We start from the raw sequence: 22,663 nt of genomic DNA, 5'->3' as shown, positions 1-22,663 counted from the left end.
GTTAGATGCGGTCTTCCCTAAGACCCTACCCAACAGGACCAAGGGACCCAGAGCCCATCACCACACACAGTTTTTTAAGTTGACACAGCACTCACAGCTGATCTATAACTGTTTTTTGTTTTATTGGTACCAGGAATTGAACCCAGGTGTGCTTAACCACTGAGTCACATCCCCAGCCCTTTTTTATACTTTATTTAGGGACAGGGTCTCAATAAGTTGCTGAGGCTATACAACTGTTTTCTTTACCCAAATGCCGACTGCCATCCAAGTAAGTAATAAAATCATAATACCCCACTTTTCCTCAATTCTACCTACTGTATTTATGTATTTCCTGGTTAGAAAGAAAACCCCCATCCATAGACACAGTCCATGCTGGGGGTCCAAACTATAGCTTCCAATTTTTAATAAGTGTACTATGCATGGATGATACAATTCTGACAAAAATGGTCACTTGATGCATACTCTGGTATATTATTTAGTGGTATACAAAGGAAACTATACAGATAGTCCCTGCTTTATGGAAGCCCCAAATTATAAAATCTCTTTAAGACTCAAAAAAGCTAAGTGGTGTGGTTGTCTACAGGTCAGCAGCCTCTGGATTATGGTCAACCTCCTGCACACACATGAAAATATTGACTCATGATTTTCCAAAGACATGTTTGTACACAGAACAACAAAAACTATCTAGAACATATTCATCTGCAGTGAGGTCTGCTTCTATATGGCATTTCAGGAGAAAACTATTTCCCAAAGGCCCCTACCTTTCCTTAGGGCTCATCCTGCCCAGCTCCTCGGTGCCACACAGTGGGATGGACCTTTCTGCTTCTTGCCTCCCTTCAAATGTCTGTCAGTTTGTGCTTTGGGGGCACTGGGCAGCCATCCTGTCCCATGTCCCATGATCCCTGGAGCCCACGGAAGAGCAGAACTGAGTCCTTTCAGTATCCCCTATCTTCCTACTATTGCCAATAAGCACAGGAGGCCTCAGTTCATTTAAGAGTTTCACTGATAATTACTTAGGGGGAAAATAATAGATTAACAAAAACAACCAATAGAAATATCCAGCCATATTTTGTTTGTGGTCCAAAATTCTTTCCAGTCTGGAATGATAAAAGGGCTAGAGGTCTGTCTCCTGTGTATTGCACTAAAGCTACACCTTCTGGCTTACTTTCTCCAGGGTCCACACCTCTTATTCTTCTAAGACAACTTTGCTTCCCAGCTGGAATAGAGCAGCAACAGCTAATATTGATATTTCAGGTAATGTTTTTAGGACAACTATTCATTAAATAGATATACCTGAGTGTTTTTCTTCTTGGTCTCCTGTGAGCAACCTATAAAGAGCTCTTCAAAGCAAGCTGTCTAGGTTTTCACCTGCCTGGAAGTCATTTTGCAAGGGCTGGAGGGGGTGACCAGAGGGAGGTTTCTTAAAACTTTCCCTGGCTGGGTATGGTGGTGCATACCTATAAACCCAGCAACTTGGGAGGCTGGGGAAGGAGGATCACAAGTTTGGGGCCAAACTCAGCAACTCAGTGAGATGCTGTCTCTGAATAAAATACAAAATAGGGCTGAGGATATGGCTCAGTGGACAAGTGTCCCTGAGTTCAATCACCCACCCGCCGCCGCCAAAATAAAAAAATAAATGAATGAATGAATGAATGAAAAAAGCCATGGTGGGGATGTGGTTAAATGCCAGAGTTCAATCCCTGGTATTCAAAAAACATCTTTCCCTCACTAAATGAGCACGAAGCTGGTACTTTAGCTCTGCAGATCTGTTTCCTTAAGGTTCTCCTTATACTCAAAACTCTTCTCCCTTCCCTTTTTCTTTGGTAAGCTATTCTCCTAAGCTCTACTCCCAAATATGCCATTGCTTGCCCAATCTCTCAGTCAGAGGGTAACTAATGACTCAGACTCATCTTCTTAGGTATCTGAGCCAGTCAACCAATCTCAAAACAGGCCAGTTAGGACTTCTCCCTTCCTCTACATTCTCGAAGGTCCACTCTAGCTCAGGGCCTTACCCAATGACCTCCTATCTGCCTCATTCTGGAGAGCTACCTCCTCCTCATGGCATCTGCCTACTAAAAATGTTCACATTTTGAACACCTTCTTGGGCTCCTCTACCCCCCTAGACACTAGACCTTGCAATCTAAGGGCCCACAGCATCCCTGGGCAGGAGCCAAAATTAACACTCTCCCATATCCTCTTCCTTCTAACTTTGGAGGCTCAGCCTGTTCTCTGTTCTTCTTTGATGCTACCTTATCTACTCCTGAAGTCCTCTCAGCCTGGGATTGCCATTGTCCCTAGATACCCTTTCACAGGTCCCAGGAGCCAGGCAAAAGTGACACAGGAGGAAAGGGCCCTTCTTCCAGGCATAGTCTTTCCTGGGGGAGCCTAACTAGACTCCAGTTCTCTGCCTGGAATCCCCCAGGGCAGAGTCTTCTTGGCATGGAGCAAGTGCTCCAAGAAGTACTTAAAATGATAAACAAATGGAAGATCCCTAAAGCAGCCAGTGTGGAATAATTTTGGTTCTCAGGAACCTATGTTCCTGAGAAGCCGCAGGAGGAGGACAGAGCCCTTGCCTGCTTCTCTCCATTATTTCTGTGGCCTGACATCCCCTGAGCTGGAGGAGAACCAAGCAGTGAAAGAATACATTCTTCTTCCCTTAATGTCTTAGGAAATAAAGTATAGAATTGTTTAATTTGTAGTTTATCCAAATAATTACTATGATTTTATTCAAGACCCTGAAGCCAGACTACTCATTTTATTATGATGCTGCTATAGGGAGTTTTTCTATCAAGTAAGGTAACAAACTGACCTTTTTGGCTTTCTAAAAGTCTCCTATGCAAAACATCTTATTTGAAAATGATGTGTTAATGTAAGCACCACCACCATAAAGATGAGATCAGGAAATATCCATTAACTGACACTTAAGTCCAGGGGGAAATTCTGGCAAGAAGTGTTTCCCCCACAGAATGCTTATTAGCTGCAAGGAAGGAAAAACATAGAAGTACACAGTGGGGAACTGGAAAGCATCTTGACTGGGCATCGAGTGAGTATCCCCAGCCAGGAGCAGGTGGATGCTGCCTCCTGATGCGATGTCCTGAAGGAGACACCCACTCAGGCAAAACGGCAGCCCAACATCTATCTGATTTTGAGAAAACATCAGAAACCCCCAAATGAAAGTTCTATTAAAAAGGGGTGGGGGACTCTGTTTAACCATAGGTGAATCCGGGTAAACAGCATATGAGTCTTTACTATTTTTGTTTTTGCAAATTTTGCAAGTTTGAATTCATTCTAAGACAAGTTTAATTCTTGATTCAGAAGAGGATCCTTGGTTCTGCCAAGTGCATGGAAACAGGAAGTCCCAACCAGGCTCTGTCCACATTCCTGTAGGTCTTCATTCCAACTGGGAACTTCAGGAGCTCTATCCTGACCATGGGTTCAGACTGTGAACTCAGATGCGACCGTCAGCCAGATGTGTGTCCTTTTGCAGGGCATAGCCCTCTAAATGGAAGAGGTGACTGAAAGGTAAGCCTTTAGGAAACTTTGGACCCTCCAAAGTAACCATGGGTGGGAGTATGCCTGCCTGCTTCCTAACAATTCCCATGTTGAATATCATTAGTTCTTTCCATCTTCTCAAATGATGGTTGAAATATGGAAACGTATTTTGAATTTGCATTTATTTTTTATTTTTTGCAGTACTGGTTATTGAACTTAAGAGTTGTTCTATACACTGAGTTACAGCCCCAGCCCTTTTTAAAATTTTGAGATAGGGTCTTGTAAATTGCCCAGGCTGGCTTCCAACTTGTGATTCTCCTTGCTCAGCCAGAGTTTACAGGCATGCGCCACCGCGCATCACTAGCATTTCTTTATTCTTGATTAAGTCTGAAAACTTTTTTTGTTACATCTCTCTTGTGTAACCCTTTGAATTCTTTGTCTATTTTTCCTATTCAGTTGTTTATCTTTCTTTTATTGGTCTGTAATCTAGATTTAATCTGCTGCCTATTACACAGGTTGCAAGTGTAAAAGACACTGGTCTTTTAACTTTGTTAATGATATCTCTTTTACTAAACCTTTACTTTTTAGTGAACATTTAGTCAAACTCCTTTCCTTTACATTTTGGGTTTTGTGGCTTGCTTGGGAATTCTCTCCCCACCCTATGATTATGGAACATTGTCCTTTCTAGTTTTTTTTTTTTTTTTAAATAACATCTTTTATATCATTTGGAATTTATTTCTGTATATGGAATGTGGTATGAATCCAACTTTTTCCCCAGCTGAATACCAACTGACCCAATACTATATCTGATTCAATTGCCACCCCTATTTTATATATATTACACATATATAAAGATCTGTTTGGAGACTCTTCATTCTAACTGCTATACCCTTTTGCATGCTAACACCACCTTGTTTTGATTAGCTTTATATTATGTTTTCAAAGGGGCCAAGCCCATCCCTTTGAATTTTTTCCCCCAAATTTCCTTGCAGAGTATGATTCCAGCTGAACTTTAGAATGAGCTTGTCAAACTCCATGAAATATCTGTTGAAATGCTGATCAGTTTTCCTTTTGGGAAGAAGTGGCATTTCTGCAATTCTGAGCCTTTCTATCCCAGAAAAAAATCATAAGGGATATCACTGCCTCAGCCCTTCTTTTGTTCAGTCCCACTCCTCATACTGCCTAGCGGGCAGTCAGGAAACACACTGAGTAAAAAGTTATTCATTTTCTTTAAACACAAGCTCAAGGGCTGGGGATGTGGCTCAAGCAGTAGCGCGGCTCGTCTGGCATGCGTGCGGCCTGGGTTCAATCCTCAGCACCACATACAAACAAAGGTGTTGTGTCTACCGAAATCTAAAAAATAAATATTAAAAAAATTCTCTCTCTCTCCCTCTCTCTCTTTCTAAAAAAAAAAAAAAAAATAAGTAAAAAATAAACACATGCTCAACTTACAATGGAGTCATACCCCAATAAATCAATAAGCTAAAAATACTGAATTAAAAATGCATTTAATATACCTAATCTACTAAACATCATAGCTTAGTCTAGCCTATATTGAACACTCACAGCACTTATATTAGCCTGCAATTGTGCAAAATCATCTACCACAAATCCTATTTTTCTTTGAGCTATCTTTCAAAAGTGTGAATGCATTAGCCATAGCCCATCTCAGCAGAAATGTATACTGCTAGAGCAATGAAAAAAGGATATGAACCCAGAGCAGGGGTAGCAAAGATGAGCATCATCTAATTCAAGCTTTTCCAGGCTGAGAGACTTCGTCCTTGGAAAGCACAAGGTGGGCCTATCCCAGGAATATTTGGGTTATTCTACTGCATTTTAGTTGATACATATGTTTGATGCTAATTTTCTCTGAATAATGAGTGCAAGAGGACCATAAAAGTTCAAAGATGATAGCTATTGTTTCATTCAGTGAAGAACTATACACTTTTTGTCTTTTTTGGAAGACTGGGGACTGGAGAACAGGGAGTACTCTGCCAGTTCACATGATACCTCTACTTCAATGTAGTCACAAAAACATACCTGAAGAAAAGCAACACGCACTCTTCTTACCTGCCCAGGTGTTCCGAGTTTGAACTGACCAGGTACATTAAATTCCTGAGGGTATGCAGTGGTTGTAACTGATCTAAATTTACATGCTAGAAAAAGCAAATAGTTGGTTAATATTTTCAACTATACAACAAATTTTTAAAAATTTAATTTATAGCATATTTTTCGTACCTGAGAAAAACAAAGGTAAAGGATATTTGTATTGAGTTTCTTCACTGCTCGAGTAAATTTCTGTTTGCTGAGATTTTCTCCACAAAACTCACTGTTAAAAACACAATTTGTAAATTATTTTTCTGAGGAAATTCTATGTTCAAGTGTTCATTTTGAAGAGTTCAATATAACACATACTGTGTCCTTTGCCTCTTTAGTAAATTGCCATTAACAGAAACTTTCTAAGAATAAAGTCCTGTCCTCGTAGGTAGCAATTTCTCTACATCCACACAAAATTACAAATGTGTGGACCCTTTGATCAAGTAATTCTATTTCAGGAATTCATTCTATGCAAATACTTGCACACTCAGGAAATGGCCAATGTACGAAATTATTCCTTGAAGCATTATTTAATAGGGGACTGGTAGGACCTTTGTATATGCAGAGAAGGGAAAACTTGGCAACTGCCAACTTATGCAGAACGACAGCCCAAAGCTTACAATAGCTCCCCGCTGCCCTCTGCTTCCATTGCTCTTAACACTCGTGCCTCCCAGGGCTCTGCACCTGCATCTCTACCTCAGCATTTTTCCTTAGGGGTCCCCATGGCATGTTCCTTTCCTCCCTTACACTCACATGTGCCAACATCCCTGCCCACTCAAATGCAGAAAGCCCTTCCCTGCGGCCACATCCCCTCTCTCATCCTGTTTCACTGTTCTCCACAGCATGTATCACCACCTCACATACTGTTTATTATTGATGCCATTCATTAAAATGTAAGCTCCAAGAGGGTAGGGACTGTTTTTGTCTTCAAGGTACTCCATTGCCCAGTGTCTGCACACAATAGGTGTTCAATAATTATGTGTTACATAAATAAAAACATATAAATGCAAAACACTTTGGCATGCTACCTTTGTGTTTATGGAGAGATAGTAATAAGAAGTTTACATCTGCTTGAAATGAAATATGAGGGCATTACCTGGAGGATGGGAGGAAGATGTTAAAGGGAACTGGGTAAACCGTATCTTAAAATACTTGAAATTTTAAATTTTTTCTTTTCTTAAAAAGAAATACAAAATCAAAAACTCCCAACTTTTACAATTTATCCATCTCTTATAAATACATATATATGAGGATCTCAGCATATCTTGTGAATATCCTGATTTTTTCCTTTTGTTATTTTTTCAAGTGGAACAATTCTCTGTGGTCTTCTCAGACTTCATGTGCAGTTGTCAAACAAATTTGTATAGAGATTTTTAAATTAATCAGAAACTCTAGAGAGCCACAGTAAGGATAAGATCACCACCTTCAATTACTTGCCTGTTGCACAGCTTCTTAGGAAGATTGACATCAAGTATATGAGACAAAATGTTGACCAACTGTGTGGCGTAACACAAGGCAGCACTAATGGTGTGTGCAGGGTTATTATGCTCCATGTCTAAAGGACAAAAGCAAGACTTATTTATACAACAACTTTAACCTCAATAAAAATATTCAATGGTCGAGATTTTATGATCTATAATTTTACCATCGCCTCACTGTTAACTTTTTACTTTCTACTCCATGGCCAGACATAAATGGTTCATTTTTATTGTTTGTTTGTTGAATGAAATGCAACATAAGCAAATGAGTATAACAGGCCAGACATAAATAAAATTAAAGTCTAATTTGCTTGGACATGATAATTTTGTTATCACCCAAACAATCCCAACTTAAATGTCACCCCAGAGAGGCCTTTCCTTTATATGTACCCCCATGCTGTTGGCTCCTGATGGCACCCTCTCAGTGTACAGTGCCACTGACCATTCATGTATGCTTGAGTACCTAAATGAATTATAGCTGGTGAAAAAACCATTTCCTATCTCCCCAGAGAAGGGCAAAGGGCCACACCTGTCTTAGTCACCTTTTATCACTAGTAATTGGCACCGTGCATGACATAGCCCTTCCTCACTAAATGTGAGCTGAATGAATAAATGAACAATTCTCCATCAGATATAAGGTGCAGGATTTTTCAAACTATTAGGAATATTTCAATTTCCATTTAGGACTACTAAAACAAACATGGTACAAAGTGATAAACTAAAAATGAAACTTAATAGGCTAAAAACACTTCTTAAAAATAAGGTCTTTTAGGGCTGGGGATGTGGCTCAAGCGGTAGCGCGCTTGCCTGGCATGTGTGCGGCCCGGGTTCGATCCTCAGCACCACATACAAACAAAGATGTTGTGTCCGCCGATAACTAAAAAATAAATATTAAAATTCTCTCTCTCTCTCCCTGTCTCACTCTCTCTTTAAAAAAAAAAAAAAATAAGGTCTTTTATATAAATCAAGCAACATTAACCCCCAAAAGTGAAATATTTAAAAACAGACACGCTTTCAAACTAAATAAACAAAATGTGGTTTAGCCATACAATGGATTATTTTGCCATAAAAAAGCAGTGGAGTACTGATATATACCTTAATGTGAACCTTAAGACAGAAAGCTAAGAGAAAGCAGTGGACACATTCTATGATTCTGTTTATGAGCTGTCCTGCACAGGCTGTCTATAGGTAGAAAGTAAATTAGTGGAGGCCTAGAGCTGGGGGGAGGAGGAGGGGGAGTGATACCTTCATGCCATGGAGTGAGTTTGGGGTAACGGAAATGTTTTAAGATCTAAACAGAGATGCTAGTGCCACAATGGTGTGTGTACTAAATGCCACTGAATTGTTCACTTTAAAATTATGTAAATTTTACACCAATTAAGATACACACAAATTTTCAAAGACATTTCGTTTCTCACCGGGCCCCTGTGTTGTTTTCTTCTCTTCCACCCAATTATAGTAGGCAGAGTAGTCCCCATTGTTAGGAAGGCTGATCCACGGCCCTGTAATGCTAATGCTGGTGTCGCCATTGTGATCATCACAGACCCATCTTCCAGAGAGGTAAGTTGTCCTCCGGGCTTCGGCAAGCTTGCTGACAGTGCTGGAGGTCATGGCACTGTCGCTCTCGGAAGACACATCTGCAGGATCTCTGAAAATCAGGAGACACATGGATTTCAAGAGATAGGGTTTCTGAGGGCCGGCAATACACTTGCCACACACAGCAGAATACTGAAGAGTTGCCTGTAAGCACAGGACTTCAACTGAAATACAGACAAGTATTTACCATCAGAGAAGATGATCAAAGTGACATAGAAGGTCACACAATGTGAGAAAGATGGCACTGTGAGCTAGGGTCCAACATTCAGTTCTCAAAGTATGTGGCTCCAACACCCCTTCCCATGCTTACAAACTTTTAGGATCTCAAATAAATTTTGCTTATCTGGGTTGGAATACAGATACTTAATTGTATTTGACATTAAAAATGAGTAAAGTTTTAAGTTAGTTCATTAAAAAGTAGTAAACCCAGTGACAACAAAGCTGACACACACTGGGAAATACTAAATGCTCTATAAATACTTGCTGGATTAATGTTTGCTTGCACCTAAATGAATTATAGCTGGGGAAAAAAACCATTAGAAGTTAGCAGTTTTATGTAAAAAAAAATCTTTTTCAAAATAAAAAATTAGTAAAGTTATATTGTTTCTTTCTTTTTTCTTTTTCTTTGTGGTGCTGGGGATTGAATCCATGGCCTTGTGCATGCAAGGCAAACACTCTACCAATGAGGCTATATCCCCAGTCCTATCTCACACTTTTGAAAAATCTCTTTTAATATTCAAGACTTTCTGTTGTTCTTTCAAGTAAAAATAGTATCCCAAGAAAGAAGCAACTCACTCAAGTGCTTTCCCCTGAGCCAACCCTTAGTTCCGCAGTATGCAGCTAGAGTGCTTTATGCACACTTCCCATTTCATCCTACTGGACATTAAAAATATGTGCACTAAAAGGTCAAGATATGATAACATTAATAATTTTTCACTGTTGCACTGAAAACATTAGGTAAAACTACCTGTTTTTAATAACTGCAAGTATACAGTACACTATAATGACTATTACTACAGTTTAGTGTTCCTGCCAGAGGTTTTCACACCCATCATGGCTTTTGAGCTACCAGTGCAAATGCCAACACAGTGAAAAAGGAAAACTTATTAGTATTACTATAAAGGCAGTTTTGACATAGCACAGACTCCCTTCAGTGTCTTAGATCTGCAGAGGTCCATGTACCACCTTTTAAGACTGCCAGCCTAAAGCGTGGAACAGAAATCAACCATGAGAAGGACAGCAGGTACAAATGCCAAGAGGGCAAAGAAACAGTGTGCTTCGGGAACAGAGCTGTTTGGACTGGTTGGTGTGTAAGATGCAAAAAGAAAGTGCTAAAACATAGTGTAGGAAAAGCAATTAGCAGCCTGAGAAGGGCCTCCAGAGCTAACATTCTGTCCTTATAGCCAGTGGTTCTCAATCTCTTTTCCTTCTGTGTAACATACCACCACCAGGTTAACTCCTGCTGCTATCACAGATGAGACTAGGGGCTGGGATACTGTGGCCAGTTCTAAACTACACTTCTAACTCTTTCTACTCCATTCAAAGAAGTATAGAGAAATACAAATGAACGAAAATCTTATTTATGGATGGATAACTTCAAAATAACCAGCTTAAATATTATAGGTACATTAAATATAATAAACAGTAAAAATATTATACCTACAAAATACACAGTTTAAAAATGATTATAAACCAGCACAGGCACAGAAGAAGAGAAAATTCTTCACCATGTTTTCTCTTCTAGTACACAACACAGTCATGTGTCACTCAGCAAAGGGGATATGTTTTGAGAAATCTATCACTAGGCAATTTCATCACTATGCAAACATCAAAGAATGTACTTCACAAATTAAGACAGCACAACATCAATAGGTGACATAATCTTATGGGACCACTGCTGGATATGTAATCTGTTGACTGAAGAATCATTATGTGACATATGACATGTTTTCTTCTTGAGAAAATTTCTATCTTATGGGAAAGTTGCAAGAATTTTAAAGTTTTTCTGTATACACTTCACTCAACTTCCCCAAATTATCAACCCAGGAAAATACAATAATCAAAACTAGGTAATTAACACTGCTACTATACTATGAACTCATCTAACAGACTACTCAACTCTGTAGCTCTGATTAGCCTTTAGATAGCATTTTGTGGGCCCAGGATCCAATACAGGATCACACACTGCATTCAGTTGTTGGTCTCCTAAAATCTGGAACAGGGCCTTTGTCTTTTTTTCTATTGTGACATGTTTTAACATTAATATTGTTGACCCATCAGAATTTCATTTGGCATAAAGTTCTAGTTAGCCAGCTTCTACCTCTCAAAGGCTTGGCCAGCTGTCCTTGTATCAATTTTTGGACAATCCAACTTCTCCCCACTGATCTAAGTTGCGCTGGTAGAGTTTGCTTCTGAACTTCCTATTCTGCTCTATTTAAAATCTGTGCTTTTATTTTTCTATTTGTTAACTCTTACTAATAACAAATTACCTGGAAGCAAATATCAGACCTCTGGGTTTTTTGGAAGCCAATTATGGCAACAGACCAAAGGCCAGGCTGCAGTACAGGCAAGAAAGGTTGCTTTCACTGCCTGATTCCTCGATGCTGGAGACCGAGGAGCCAAAACAGACAGAATATCCTCAACTGGAAATAGCCTGGTGGTCAGCCAGAGCACACAAGAGCCTTCAGTGGTTGTTTCCAAAGCTGCTGATCATCAGCAGCATCTACAGACGTAATCTGAGATGGATTGGGAGGCTGGTGGAGTGCCCTCTGGAACCTTAGTTTTCAAAAGCCCATGGGTGATTCGGATGAAGAACCAAGTGGGGGACCACTGTCTTTGTCCATCCCTAATTTCTGAGGATCCCCATGCATTCGTGCCTGAGACTAAAATCACAGCATTCAACTGACAAGAGCTAATATAATAAAAGCCAGTTACCAGGAAAAGGTGAAGTCAACATGTGTATCCACCTCTAAGAGAACCAGCACTAGGTGTTTTCCTACATATCAGGTCATGATTTCTCTGAAAAGTAGGGATTTTTCCATCCCTACTTAAATACGTAGGGAAATCAGACTTGGATGATGTTCAAGAACATGCCCCAGAGCAAACAACTAATGGTCTGGCTGGGAATGCAACTGACATGACCCGGCAGGTAGGTCTTAACCAGGAGGGTGAGTCACATATAACCTCTATGAGAGCACATATGTGGACCATGCCCCTCACCCTGGCTGTCTCCCCAACTTCGCACAGTGTACTGTTTGCTGAAGCAGATAAAGATTTAAAATTCATTATCAGGAAAACCAATGACCCTAGAATGACCTTAATATACGCTTGAAAAACAATATTTGGAGCACCTATTCCTAGAATCAAAAGCCTTGCTTATTGTACCTCACACCAGTCTTTACTTCATCAATTGGAAAAATGACAGAGGTGAGCTCTAATATATGGGATCGCCGAAGACTTGCCAGACGCTCATAATGACTTCTTAAGTCATTGGTTTTTTTTTCTACCAGGTCACCAAGTTTGCGATTGTGCCTCTGAATCTTCTCCTTTTTCTCTTGGTGCCGTTGTGCTCGACTATACAGCTTCTGGTTCTTTTCCTTGGTTTTCAGAAGGCCTTCAGAATCTAAAATGTATAAACACCACACAATTACCTCTGCAAATAGTTCCTGTGTGCTGCAGTATCTGTGTGTGCATTAAGTATCTTTCTGAGGATCTCTCAGCCTACCTATTCAGTTGCAGGTATGAGATTTCCTTCTAATGGTTTTACTCTTCCTTAGATGCATCTCTTTACCATTTCTACTCAATGAGAACGTCTTAAAGATTCAGTCTCATGCAGCAAGTTTATCCCTTTTCATGATCTCTACTGAGCTTTTACAGGTGTTCAAAGGAGTATGTTCAGCCATGGTGCTAAGTCAAGACTTTTGGGGACAGTTTCAAATCTAATATTATAAACCTTCACAGGTGGCAAGAAATCACCATGGTCACTACATCTGCAACCAGTGCAGATCCAGAACATAGAGCTGTCCTTTTCATCTCCCTCAAAATGGCAAAACTTTTTTTTTCCTTTTAGGTTTTAGAGATTAAACACAGGAGTGTTTTACCAATGAGCTATATCCCTACCCCTTTTTTTTATTTTGAGACTGGGACTTATAACATAAGTCTAACTTGTCCAAGCTGGCCTTGAACCTGCTATCTTCTTGTCTTAGCCTCCTGAGTCATTGGATTACAGGCATATGCCACTAAGCCCAGCAAAATGTGAAAACATTCTATCGTCTAATCTTGCATCTTTAAATAAATAAGTAACTGATTGCAGCACAGATAAACTCAACCCTGCAACGGTTATATAATTTAACTTCCTTATCTATGCCAGATATCTGTATTTAACTATATTGTGAAACTCTAAAACTGAAAAATTGTGAAGTGAGTCATCAGGCTTTGTAGTTTATCATCTGTGCCCTTTCTTTCATACCTGTGATAGTCCAACATCACAGGTTAAAAACAAACAGACTATTGGGTGGCATGGTCTTAATTCATGAGCTGAAACCAAGATCACTTCTGGAATCTACTCCTTCAAAATTTTTCACAAAATTGTGAGAGTATGGCCTAGAAGGTGAGAATAAGACCTCATTTACAGAGCAACAGTTCCCTACCCTGGCAGGCAGCCATACTACTCAAAATAAGGCCCATGGACCTGGGATGGCCTGAAAACTGTTTCCAATCATGGCCAGAGAACAGGCCTTGCTGGTGGCCCTGGGTTCCATCCCTAATACCCATGGCGAGCAATGGAAGAACATAAATTCAGAATAATCAATTAGAATCATTTTTCTTCAACAGGGTAACACAATATTGCCACAACGTTCAAATGTGTGATCATTTTTCTAAGTCTAGGGGGATCCCAGGATTTTCTATCTATAGTTTAACATAGTCACCAGGTGACTGATGATTTGCTAGAAACAGAAACCATTGTCACAGACTGCACTACTTTAGAACCATGTTTTTTATTTTCTGTGGCGGGTGTTTTTGTTTTGGGGTTTAGGAACCTGCTAAAAAGAGCTGACCAAAGCTCACAACTTGCTTATCAGAGAAATGTGCATGCTCAGTACATTCTACACTTCACAAATAACTTCACAAACAGATGGCTGGTGGCAAACCCTAGTCTGAACACCATGGGAGGATAGGGTAAAAAGGCAAACTAATGTTAAGTAATGAGTGCCTATGCTGCTGTGGAACCCAAAACTTGGAGGAATGCAAGCCAAATGGAGTGGATCACTGGCTGGCTGTAGCTCTGAACACCACTCACTCCAAGCTGTCCTGCTTCTCTAGCTTGCAACTCCACACAAGTTCTTTATTAGAACGTTTTCAAAGGAAGCTTTTACTCCATTACGTGCCACTATAAAATACTTTGATGCTTCTGAAAGCATCAAAGACAAAGGGATCACGAGGTAGAAGGTGACTCATTCTAAACTTTAAAACATCCATCTTCAAAAATACATGTTTCTAAGGATGTAGGATTGCTAAAAGTACTCAAATTTTGACAACCACTTAAGAATGAAGTATTCAAACGTAATGTAAAATCTGTACAGATTAAAATATGTAGGAGATTCACTAAGAGGAAAAAGTCAGTATACTGTGCTTCTGGCATGAGCTAATGATTATTATAAGTGAATACTAAGTTAGACCGAGTTTCCTATTAACTAAGGAATTAAAAGTATTTGCTCCCATTTGCTTTTTCATTTTGTGATGCTGGGGGTCAAACCAAGAGCAAAGCATGTGCTCTACCACTGAACTACATGCTTGGCCCTTCCTTTTTGTTCTCCTTTCCTTTTTGTAGTACTAGGTATTGAACCCAGGAGCCTGTATCACTAAGCTACTACTAAGCTCCCTAGTTGTTGTTGTTCTTCTTCTTCTTCATTGTTGTCATTGTCGTCGTCGTCGTCATCATCATCATCATATTATTATTATACTGGGAATTGAATTCAGAGGTGCTTTTTTTAAAAAAAAAAAACACAATATCTTTATTTATTTTTATGTGGTGCTGAGGATCGAACCAAGTGCCTCACATGTGCTAGGCAAGAACTCTTATCATTGAGCCACAACCTCAGCCCCAGAGGTGCTTTTAACAACTACATCCCTGGCCCTTTTTTACTTTGAGACAGGGTCTCATTAAGTTGCCTAGGGCCTAATTTTCTGAGGCTGGCCTCAAACTTGCAATCCTCCCATCTCTGCCTCCCTAGTCACTGGGATTATAGACATGCCACTCACTATACACAGATTATTTTTTATTTTATTTTAATTAATTTATTTAATTTATTTTTTGGTAATAAGAATTGAAATTCAGAGCACTTAACCACTGAGCCACATCCTCAGCCCTTTCTGTTTTGAGACAGGGCCTTGCTAATTTGCTGAGGTCAGTTTTGAACTTGCAATCCTCCTGCGCTGGCCTATGGAGTTGCTGGGATTATGGCATATACCATCATGCCCAGGTGAGCACTTCCTTAACTTTAACTAGGAAGAATAGCAGGTTCCTGAAGGGCTCTAAATGGTATGTTTATATAATTCCTTATATGAATGTCTTATAAGAAGAAGGGAATGCAAGTACAGGCTGAGCATACCTGATAAATTTATTAATCCCATGAAATTCCACATAAGCCCTTTACTAGGACTGGAGAGAAGGGGGGAAATTACTTACTTTTCTTCATTTCTTCATTTCCTTTACATATGGTTTGTTTTAGCTGTTCAATCCTCATCTTACAAGACATTATTTTCCATCTCTGGAAAAAAGCATATATCAAACAGTGATCTCTTATGATTAATATGATTATCTAGGATCACTACTTATTTTCATGCATATATTAGAAAACATAATAAAATGAGCAACATAATCATATCTAGTATAGGTATCGTAACTATGGTAGATTACAAAAAAGAAAATATTTTTCTGGTTCAATGCAAAAGCTGCTAGGAAATTGAGAAAGAAATTCACATAGTTCTTTTTCCATGTATCAATGAGCAAAGAGAAAAATGTTGAAAATTCTTAACTTGCTCTGTCCAGTATACAGCTAGCTCCTAGTCACATTCGGCTATTTAAAACTCAATTAAAATTACATCAAAGAAAAATACATCAGTTTCTTACTTAGTCTACCCACGTGTCAAAAGGTCAACACCACACATAGCTAGTGCTATCATTTTGGAGGGTGGAGACAAAGGATATTTGCATCATTACAAAAAGTCTTATTGATTCACTGATCTACACTTTGAGTGATGGTTACTAAGACACTATTAACATTACTGTATGATCTCACACAGTAAGTAAATTATTCCTATGCAGGGCATAGAAATAAAAACTGCACTAAAACCAGTTTTATTTTTTAAAGTGTATAACAAGTAACAATTTTCTGAAATGCCCAGAAAATTATGTGAAACATGAAATTGACTATTTATTTTTTGGCACCAGGGATTGAATCCAAGGGCATTTTACCAATGAGCCACATCCCAGCATTTTTTAAAATTTTGAACTGGGTCTTGCTAAGTTGCTGAGGCTAGCCTTGAACTTGCGACCCTCCTGCCTCAACCTTTCAAATTACTGGGATTGCAGGTATGTGCCACTGTGCCCAGTGAAATTACCTTCTTATATCACCAGGAATGGCACAGCCAGGTAATAGCTACCCCCAACATGAATAAAAGATAAAAAAAAAAAAATTGGGACCATACTTTAAGTTAAACAGTATGATTATTTTCTAATACCTCCATAAATATGGACACTTAAAAGCTTACAACAATGTTCCAATGTGTATAGCATTAACACTTATCAAGTAGTCTACGGCAAAAGACACAAAACAGGCTGTAGGGAAGTGACAGAAGGGGAACTTTTATTCTCTCCAATGAACCCAAAGAGACATTCAAGAACAGATTCAGCTGGGTGCAGTGGCTCACACCTGTAATCCCAGCAGTTTAGCAGGCTGAGACAAGAGGATCAAAGTTTGAGGCAATCTCCAGCAATTTAGAAAGGCTCTATGTAACTTAGCGAGACCCTGTCTCAAAGCAAAAAAAAAAAGGGGGGGTGGGGGATGTGTCAGGGTAGTTAAGCAACTCCAAAAAAAAAAAAACAATGGACTCAGAGGGACTGACAAGTTCAGAAATAAATTGGAAAAGAGTTATCTTCACTGCTGGTGTGTGTGTGTGTGTGGGGGGGGGGTGCTGGGGATCACATCCAGGTGCACATGCTAGGCAAGTATTCTACCACTGAGCTACACCCCTAGCCCTGAGAGATTTTCATTCTAAAAAGTAGTGGTTTTTAAGAATCAATACTGACTAGAAATTCTAGCCAGAGCAATTAGGCAAGAGAAGGAAAATACAAGGGATAAAAATAGGCAAGGAAGAAATCAAATTATCACTGTTTACAGATGATCTGAAACTAGAAGATCCAAAACACTCCACCCAAGACTGCTATAGCTAACAAACAAATTTGGCAAAGTAGCAGGTTACAAAATCAACAGCTTTCCTATACACCAATCATGACTCTGCTGAGAAAGAAATCAGGAAAACAACTCTATTCACAAAAGCCTCAAAAGAAAAAAAAAATTTCAGGAATAAATCTAACCAAGGAGATGAAAGACCTCTATCTACAATGAAACTACTCTACAGAACATTGAAGAAAAATATTGAAGACCTCAGAAAATGAAAAGACTTCCCATATTCATGGATGGGCATAATTAATATTGTTAAAAATGTCCATACTATCAAAAGCAACATTCAGATTCAATGCAATCTCCCTTAAAATATCAATGGCATTCTTCACAGTACTAGAAAAAACAGTCCTAAAATTCATTTTGAAGAATAAAAGACCCAGAACAGCCAAAGCAATTATAACCAAAACAGCATTGCTGGAGGTATCACAATATCTGACTTCAAATTATACTCAGAGCTATAGTAACAAAAACTGCATGGTACTGGCATGAAAACAGAAACATAGATCAATGGTACAGAATAGAAGACACAGAGTCAAACCCACACATCTACAGTAATTTGTTCTTTGACAAAAGTGCCAAAAATAAATTGAAGAAAAGATAGCCTTTTCAAAAATGGTGCTGAGAAAACTGGTTATCCATATGTACAAGAATGAAGCTAGACCCTTTTATTTTCCCCTCCACAAAAATCAACTCAAAATGGATCAAAGACCTCAAAATTAGACCAGAAACAATGCAACTTCTAGAAAAAAACATAGGGTCCACACTCCAGCATATAGATATAAGCAATGACCTTCTCAATAGGACCTCTAAAGCTCAGGAAATAATGCCAAGAGTTAATAAATGGGACGACATCAAATTAAAAAGCTTCTGCACAGCAAAACAAACAAACAAATAATTGAAATGCAAAGAGAGAACCTACAAAATGGGAGAAAAATCTTTGCTAGTCCTTCTTCTGAGAGGATTAATATCTAGAATATACAAACACACACACACACACACACACACACAAAGCAAGTAACCCAATTAATAAATGGACAATGAATTAAATAAACACTTCTCAAAAGAAATACAGTCAACAAGTATATGGAAAAATGTTCAATATTATCAGCAATTAGAAAAATGCAAACCAAAACTACACTGAGATTTCACATACTAATAGCAATCAAGAATACAAACAATAAATGCTGGAAAGGATGTGGAGAAAAAGAAACATTTTTACACTGTTAGTGGAACTGTAAATTAGTACAACTGCTATGAAAATCAGTATGGAGGTTCCTCAAAGGACTAGGCATAGAACCACCATGTGACCCAGCTACCCCACTTCTGTATTTATCCTAAAAAATTCAAATCATCATACTACAGTGACACATGCAAACCCATATTTATAGCAGTACAATTCACAATAGCCAAACTACGGAACCAGCCTAGGTGTCCATCAATGGATGAATAAAGAAAATGTGGTTTTATATACACAATGGAGTTTTATTACTGGTCAAATTATATTGTTATATCGTGTGCATGTATAAACATGTACAACAAATCCCATCATGTACAACTAGAATGCAGATATTTTAAAAAATGTAAAAAATGGCAATACTGAAGTTTTTGACAGGAAAAATAGAGAATTTAGAAATATTTCCCACAGATTTTGTTTATTCATTTCATTCACAGCATAAGCAATATTCACCTTTATTATAAATATTCTTTGTAAAAAACTATGCATGTGTAAAAAGGTATGCATCATAAAAAAATTATGATTATTGTGTGTGGTGTGGGAGAATCAAACATTGCAGAAGGAAAAAAAGAAATGTGACTGTTAGCCTGTTTCCTCTTCCGTAGTGGAATCTCTGTGTTCATGTATGTGTATGCTGTGCTCGGACCTAGGGCCTCTTGAATGCTAAGCACGCACTCCTCTGCTAAGCTCAGCTCCCAACCCCAAGAGGCCATCCCCAAAATTTAAGTTTGATGAGTATTTTTTCTTTTTAGAGAATATTTACATCTAAAATACACTCGCAACAACAACAAAATAAAATACACACAACAAATGGAATCATACTTTAGCTTCACCTTCCATTTTCATTAAAAAAATGTGTCTTGGGCTGGGGATGTGGCTCAAGCGGTAGCGCGCTCGCCTGGCATGCGTGCGGCCCAGGTTCAATCCTCAGCACCACATACAAACAAAGATGTTGTGCCCGCCGATGACTAAAAAATAAATATTAAAAAAATTCTCTCTCTCTCTCTCTCTCGCTCTCTCTTTCTCTCACTCTCTCTTTAAAAAAAAAAAGTGTCTTGGGGGCTGGGGTTGTGGCTCAGTGGTAGAGTGCCTGCCTAGTACATGTAAGACACTGGGTTCGCATCTCAGCACCACACAAAAATAAATAAATAAAATAAAGGTGGAAAAGAAAGATGCTGTAAAAAAATGTCTTAGACATACTTCCATACTGACACATGTAAATCAATCACTTTTTTAAAAAAAATCTTAAAAATTTAATTGACATGGTAATTGTATATATTTATGGGGTTCAGTGAAAGTGACCTTTCAATACAGAAATACAAAGACCACTTTTTTTTTTTTTTAACACCTTCATACTGTGATAGCTTTTTATCTCCTACTGATGGATGAACATTTAGAGTATTCACACATTAACTTTACCACCAGGGATGCGGATAAAGAAGCAGGCTTCTTTATCCATAAATCTATGCCTTTAGGTGCATTTCCTTAGGAAGAAAATGGCTGGATATATGATATGTGCTCTTTAAAAACTGCCACAAAACTGTCCCCAAATCAAATGTGCTCATGGATACTCCCACCAACATGGGATGGAAGTTTTAAGAGTTGTCGCTTTTATCAAACTCCTTATTTCCTATGTTGTTTTTCTCAGTCTATTAATTTTGTTTAGTGTTTTTAACACAGAACCTTCTAACTTGTATATATAATCTGTCCAATTACTTTACCCTGTGGTTTATAAAGATCCCACACTCCCCCAGGTTACAAAAATACTCCTGCATGCTTTAATATTTTTATAGGTTTACATATTTCATTTAATCACTGATCCACCTGGAGTGTGTTTACTATGAATAATTTTTGCAAGAACAATAGGCCATTGCTTTTGTGTTTCTATATCTACACCAAACTTCAGTTACTCTTTGATGGCTCCACAATTATATGCCCATATTCTGTTTTGGGAATGTAGGTGAAATGTCGGAGAGGGCTACATAAACATATTTAAGAACAGGACTGCCAGGCTTGAGCCTCTCTTTCTCACTCCACTTTTTAATAAATCTGTACTTTGCCTGTTTAAAAAAAAAAAAAAAAAAAAGACTTCCAAAAGTAATAAAAAATAATTTAAATTCAAAATTACTTTGAAGCTTCACCAACTTAAAAATATGTGGCCTCAGGTATAAAGAATATTAATAGAATATTAATATAAATTCTTCTTAGAACTTACCAACTGATCTGTTATCCATTTTCCTTCCATAGCTTTTAATACCCTGTAGGGAGAAAAAACAGAAAACAAATTCTTAATAGAATTTTGTGAAACTTGGAAGTGTATAATCAACTTTTTAAAATAAGCTGGGTGCAGTGGCACATGACTATAATTCAGTGATTCAGGAGGCTGATGCAGGAGCATCACAACTTCAAGGTCAGCCTCAGAACTTAGCAAGACCCTGTCTCAAAACTGGCGGGCTGGGGATGTGGCTCAAGTGGTAGCGTGCTCGCCTGGCATGCGTGCGGCCCGGGTTCAATCCTCAGCACCACATGCAAACAAAGATGTTGTGAACTAAAAAATAAGTATTAAAAAAATTCTCTCTCTCTGAAAAAAAAAAAAAAGGACTGGGGATATAGCTCCATGGTAAATTGCCCCTGGATTTAAGCCCTAGTACCACAAAAATACATAAGGACTTAGAAATGGCTAGAAATACCAAAGTGGGACTTGGTATTTCAAATGTTTCCCAAATTCCTTGTTCTCCATAGTTCTCCTTTGCTCTTTTCTTTTTGTACTTCTAACACTGCCAAGAGCCTTACTATAGACATCCACAATAAAGTTCCATGAAGTTCCTGTTGTCTTCAGTCATAATCAATAATTCTCAGTCATAATTAATGATGCTGTGCATGGTGGCACATGCCTGTAATCCTAGCAGCTGGAGAGATGTAGGGAGGAGGATCGAGAGTACAAAGCCAGCCTCAGCAAAAGCAAGGCACTAAGAAACTCAGTGAGACCCTGTCTCTAAATAAAATACAAAATAGGGCTGGGGATGTGGCTCAGAGACCGAGTACCACTAAGTTCACTACTCCCCTGATGCCACAAAAAATAATGATGACAGCTGTAAGAGAATTCATAATCTAAAATATGATGCTTACTTCCCAAATGGCACGAACCAGCAACTCTAAAATTTTGTCCTATGGAATAAAGTATTCTATGGGAAAAAATATATAGTTCCTGTGATCCAGTAATAAAGAAAATGTGTTGAGTTAAATAAATTCAAGCAGGTTTCTCTAATGAAGAATATTTTATTTGTTCACCAATGTGTTTATTCAAATCACAGCCAACTCTCTTTAGAGGATCAGACCCCACTTTGGGATTCACTGGCAAAAATGTCAATTATTTTTATCTGCAGAATTAGACCTCCATGTTGGCCTACTTTAGGAAGCCTTTGGAGAAAACCCCTATAAGGGGCAGTCACATTCTGAGATACTGAGCACAGGCTTTCAACATCCAAAATGGGTAAGAAAATAATTCAGCCCATAGTAATGAAGTAAATGTGAAACTTCACAGGAGAAAATTTAATGTTTTAAGATCTCTTCAAAGAAGCTGGAAATGTGATGGTGCATATCTGTAATCTCAGCAACTCAGGAGGCCGAGGCAGGAGGATCAAAAGTTCAAGGCCAGCATAGTCAATTTAATGAGATCCTGTCTCAAAAGAAAACATTTAGAAAGGACCAGGGATAAAGCTCATTGATGGAGTGTCCCTGGGCTCAATCCCTAGTATTGCCCCCCCCCAAAAAAAACAAAAACAAAAACAAAAATTCTATTGAAAAGTGGAATAAAATACCTGAAATTGAGGTTGTCTTGAAAAATATGGGGCATGTGGAATCATGTTTAGATAATAGCTACTTCCCCAAAATACTAGAAGTAGCTAATTATCAACCTAGTAACATCAGAATAAATTTCAACTCTACTAGCTGAGATTAATGATGGAGAGAGAGAAAAGAAATTATTTCAAAAAATCTAAACTAGGCTGGATACAGTGGTACATGCCTGCAATCCCAGCTACTTGGGAAACTGAGTCAAGGAGGATTACAAGTTCAAGGCCAACCTGGGCAACTTAGACCTTTTCTCAAAATAAAAAGGATTGGGAATGTAGTTCATTGATTGGACCCTGGGTCCAATCCTTAGTTCAACAACAACAACAAAAAGAAAAAGAAAAATTCTACAGGACAATTCTTAAACCTAGGAGGTGAGAGATTCATTAGAATACTCACTCACATCTCAGATTCTCAGGCCTTGCCCCAGACCTACAAAATCAGAA

General features: G+C 38.6%; 1 protein-coding gene across 1 annotated transcript in view; it reads right to left on the bottom strand.

Annotated features, from left to right (window-relative positions):
• Positions 1-22,663, bottom strand: part of Atg14 (autophagy related 14) — a 39,427-nt gene that overhangs the window by 2,865 nt on the left and 13,899 nt on the right. Inside the window, exons 3-9 of the mRNA XM_076850468.2 lie at positions 20,581-20,623; positions 15,352-15,433; positions 12,048-12,285; positions 8,486-8,715; positions 7,027-7,144; positions 5,731-5,821; positions 5,563-5,648 (exon numbers count right to left, since the gene is read on the bottom strand). Of these exons, the coding sequence (XP_076706583.1) occupies positions 5,563-5,648; positions 5,731-5,821; positions 7,027-7,144; positions 8,486-8,715; positions 12,048-12,285; positions 15,352-15,433; positions 20,581-20,623 (888 nt within the window). The remainder of the gene's footprint in view (positions 1-5,562; positions 5,649-5,730; positions 5,822-7,026; positions 7,145-8,485; positions 8,716-12,047; positions 12,286-15,351; positions 15,434-20,580; positions 20,624-22,663) is intronic.

This window comes from Callospermophilus lateralis, chromosome 3 (assembly GCF_048772815.1).
Source record: "Callospermophilus lateralis isolate mCalLat2 chromosome 3, mCalLat2.hap1, whole genome shotgun sequence".
Taxonomy (NCBI): domain Eukaryota; kingdom Metazoa; phylum Chordata; class Mammalia; order Rodentia; family Sciuridae; genus Callospermophilus; species Callospermophilus lateralis.
The sequence above is the reverse complement of the archived record's forward strand: the minus strand, read 5'-3'. Positions and strand labels throughout refer to the sequence as shown.